Raw genomic sequence first — 4,091 nt, 5'->3', positions numbered from 1 at the left:
GTGGGCTCCTTAGTTGCAGCTCATGGGCTCCTTAGTTGCGGCACACGGGCTCCTCAGCTGTGGCACGTGAACTCTTAGTTGCGGCATGAATGTGGGATCTAGTTCCCTAACCAGGGATCGAACCCGGGCCCCCTGCATTGGGAGCGCAGATTCTTATCCACTGCGCCACCAGGGAAGTCCCTCAGCCTAAAATCATTTTCACAAAGATACCTTCCCTGACCCCAGATCTAAACTAGGTCCCACTTTATATTCTTTCAACGTTACCCTGCAGGTTTCTTTCACAGCACTCACAGATTGTAACTGTAAACTTATTTGTGTTATTTGTTTGTTTGATGTACCTGTTTATTTGTTTGATTCTCTTCTCTGGCCCTGTGAGCTCCATGAGAGCAGAAAGCAGGAATACTGTTTTGTTCATCACTATGTCCCTGTACCCAGCACAGTGGTTGGTAACAGTAGATCATTGAATGAATGAATGATGAACAAATGGGCAAATCAGGGCAGGGATCAACCTACTCACACATTAAACAGGGAGGAGAAGGGATGAGGCATTAATCGAGCCAGGTTCCGTGCTAAATGCTCTACAATTTCTAATTTCATTTAACCCTCTCAACTATCCTAGGACTGTTACTATTAGTAGCCTCATTTTACAGAGAGGGGAAGCAAGGTTTAGAGAGGTTAACCTTCTTGCCCAAAGTCACACAGCAGGGAACCGAAAAACCTAGGATTCAAACCCAGGACTGTTTTCAGTGTAAATACTGGGAAACTTCTTTGGATTCAAAAGACTTGGTTGGAGAATTGGATCTGCTGCCAGTTACTGAACATGTGAACTGGCACAAGTCACTTCAACTCTGAGTCTTGTGTCTTTGTTTGTGAAATGGAGGTGGTGATACCTACTGAAGAGTGGTTGGCAGAAGTAAGATAATATGCATAAAGTTCCCTAAACATAGCAGATGGTCAGTAAATGTAACCAGTGATTCCCACAGGCCAAAGGGCCACCCCCTGCTGAAGTGAAAGCCCATTTGGTTGGATTAGGGAGGCCATACAGGTACAAGGGAAGAGGGGGCCCAAGAGAGGAACCTATGAATGTGAGGTTCTCAGGTGCACCTGCTGGATGTGACCCTACAAATGAAAATCTTGCTTTGCAGAGGGTTACCAGAAAGCCTGTTTCAAGGGGACCATTGCTGAACAGAACAATCCATCAACTGGTTTTCCTCTCCTCTGGCCAGGGAATTCCTAGAGCAGGTGGAGGAAGGGCCGTCACAAGCTTTGGGAGTCCCTGGCAGAGAAGGCATGAGCTCTGAATCCTGGAATCCAGAGGTCTCGGCTTCCACTGCCCTCTGCCTCCTGTTTTTGCCCTCTGCCTATGCTTTTCCAAGACGCTGATCCTCAGAGAGCGCTGAAAAGTCAGGCCGTCATTAGGATTCAGGGATGCAAGCCTCCCTCTCCCATCACAGTGTCATAAGCTTCTACCGTGGATCTACTGCTTAGGTCTCCATATGACCCTCCCCCATTCCTCTTGGAAAAAGGGACTCACCACCTGCCTTCAGCCCACAGGATCAGTATTAATAAAATATTCATCAGATCTTCCTCTTCTGTGACATGGAAGAGCCCAGAGCCCTGGGCTGAGGTTAAATCAGAGAAATGGAATTGAATTGGCAGAGGGTTGTGCTCTAACCATCACACTGCCCTGCCAATTGATGGTCACCCTTGAGCGGGGATGCTTGAGGGATGGCAGAGCTGGAGAGGCTTCAGCATTCATCCTCTCCACAATTCCCTAATTTTACCCAGGAGAAAACCGAGAGCCTAGAGAGGGAGAGGGCTTGCCCAAAGTCACACAGCTTGTGAGGAAGCATAATAGAACCCAAATGTCTGTCTCTCTTTACTGACTTTGCTGCCCCATTTGTTTTCCTCTCAGAGATACAGAAGAGGCTAAAGTTACATGGGGGCAAGGGAGTAAAGCCATTTCCCTCTGAGCCTCTGGTTCTTCATCTGTTAAATGGGAATAATTATACTTCCTGCCAACACACCGCTTGTTTATGAAGCTTCAGTGAGTAAATACAAATGACTTCAGTGACAGAATCATCTCCCTGGTACAACAGGACCCCAGACTGAAGGAGACAATTGAAAGGACCTGAAGGTTGGCAGGGTGGATGGGCCCGGAAGATGTGGGTTCACCTTGTCATCCTCCCCAGGTGGGGCCCAGGCCTGGGTTGCCATGGATACCGTGTCCCTGGAGCATCAGATCCAGAGCGTGCAACGCCACATCAGCTTCCTGAAAAAAGAACAGATGGCCCTGCTGCGAGACCTGCACCTGGAAATCCTGAGGCTACAGAAACGCTGCTCAGGTGAGGCCTGGAGGGATGGCGGGGGGCGACTGTCATCGTCATAAGCACTGTCCCTGATGGGGTGTCCACCGTGAGCCTCTCTAAGCCTCTTAACAATCCTGCCAGGCAGGTGTTCGATCACCCCTCTTTCTTGGTGAGGAAACTGAATCTTAGGGAAGTGAGATACAAAATGTTCATCAAGCACCTCCCAGCCCTAAGAAGCCCTCAGTCTAGTTGGGGAGACACACACACACCAACAGGTAATCTAAAGATACGCAAAAAATGAAGAGGGCTGACAGGAGTTCATGGGCAGGATCATGTCCAGCTTGAAGCGTGGGTGATGGAGGAGGAGACCAGGCATCCCACGCTCCCCAGAGGAGGGAGCACTTCCTCTCCCTGAGAGCTGAGTAAGATTTAGACATGCTGAGATATTACGGGGCAACGAGGGTGGAGAAAGCTTTCCAAATGAAAGGAACAGCATGGCAACATCCAGAAGGTAGGAAACCGAAAGCTCATGAAAAGCTCTATTTGACTGGATAATGCTGTGCTTAAAGCTGCCGGGGAATAACGGTTGCAGACAGATTTTGGAAGACTTTGACCAATATCAGGACAGCTAAGAAGTCCTCCTGGGTCTTAGGGAGCCACTGAAGATTTTTGAGCAGAATCATGCTACATTAAGAAACTCAATCCGGGGGACTTCCCTGGTGGCGCAGTCGTTAAGAATCCGCCTGCCAAGGGCTTCCCTGGTGGCGCAGTGGTTAAAAATCCACCCGCCAATGCAGGGGACATGGATTCGAGCCCTGGTCCAAGAAGATCCCATGTGCCACGGAGCAACTAAGCCCGTGCGCCACAACTACTGAGCCTGCACTCTAGAGCCTGCGAGTCACAACTACTGAAGCCCACGCACCTAGAGCCCGTGCTCTGCAACGAGAGGCCACCGCAATGAGTAGCCCCTGCTCTCTGCAACTAAAGGAAGCCAGCACACAGCAACGAAGACCCAACACAGCCAAAAATAAATAAAACTTAAAAAAAAAAAAAGAAAAACTCAATCCAGCAGTTGTATGGCAGATGAATTGGTAGGAGAAGGAGGCAGGGAGACTAGTGACAGGTCCAGGGGAGAGATGAAGGGGGATGGAAAGGGGAGGACCAGTGGGAGGCAGATTGAAGGAAGGGACCTGGCAAGCAATTGGATTTGTAAGTAGGACAGGGAGGTGCCAAGGATGATGTAAATCGCATGCCTGACCTCCGCTCTTGGACCTCAAGCCTCAGCTGTGTAGCCTTCTCAGAGGCTGGGCTCTGGCCCCAATGCTCACCCGGGCAGAGTCTTCAAGTGCAGGCTTTAGAGCCAATGATTCGTTCAATGTCTCAGCTGGAACAGCCCAACCTCTTCATTGTACAAATAGGTAAACTGAGGCCCAGAGAGAGAGAGTCACAATGTTAGTGTCAGAGCCAGGATTAGAACCCAGAGCTCCACACTTCCAGTTGTGATGCCTCTGCTGCTTTCTGCCCATTCTCTCAACATGCTCAGATTTCTACCTCCCTGCCATCCCCTGCTCATGGAAGGCTCCCCATTCCCCAGAGGGAAACTGAGGCCCAGAAGGTTCAAGTGACCTGCCTGGCTTCTCACTCTCTGGCATGAGAAGCCAGCAGTCCTGACTTCCAGCTCCATATACAGATTCAGCTGCCATTTGCCAAGACCAGGCTCCCTGCCATCTCCCCCAAAGCCTGGCAGGCAGCAGAGGCCAGCCCAGGGGGAGGGATGACCCA

At 50.2% G+C, this 4,091-nt stretch overlaps 1 protein-coding gene and 1 long non-coding RNA gene across 2 annotated transcripts in view; one reads left to right on the top strand and one right to left on the bottom strand.

The window, feature by feature from the left end:
- Positions 1 to 2,093: 2,093 nt before the first annotated feature.
- Positions 2,094 to 4,091, top strand: part of CCDC92B (coiled-coil domain containing 92B) — a gene marked incomplete at its 3' end in the record, with an annotated part of 7,278 nt that continues 5,280 nt past the window's right edge. Inside the window, exon 1 of the mRNA XM_081218924.1 lies at positions 2,094 to 2,345. Within this exon, the coding sequence (XP_081075050.1) occupies positions 2,216 to 2,345 (130 nt within the window). The 5' untranslated portion in view covers positions 2,094 to 2,215. The remainder of the gene's footprint in view (positions 2,346 to 4,091) is intronic.
- LOC308607210 overlaps positions 2,151 to 4,091 on the bottom strand; it is a 6,992-nt gene continuing 5,051 nt past the window's right edge. The window contains exon 3 of the long non-coding RNA XR_014013977.1: positions 2,151 to 2,272. This is a non-coding gene — a long non-coding RNA (uncharacterized lncRNA). The remainder of the gene's footprint in view (positions 2,273 to 4,091) is intronic.

Source organism: Mesoplodon bidens, assembly GCF_964165515.1.
Source record: "Mesoplodon bidens genome assembly, chromosome: 19".
In the NCBI taxonomy this organism is placed as follows: Eukaryota; Metazoa; Chordata; class Mammalia; order Artiodactyla; family Ziphiidae; genus Mesoplodon; species Mesoplodon bidens.
Note: the sequence above shows the minus strand (reverse complement) of the source record. Positions and strands in the feature narration are given on the sequence as shown.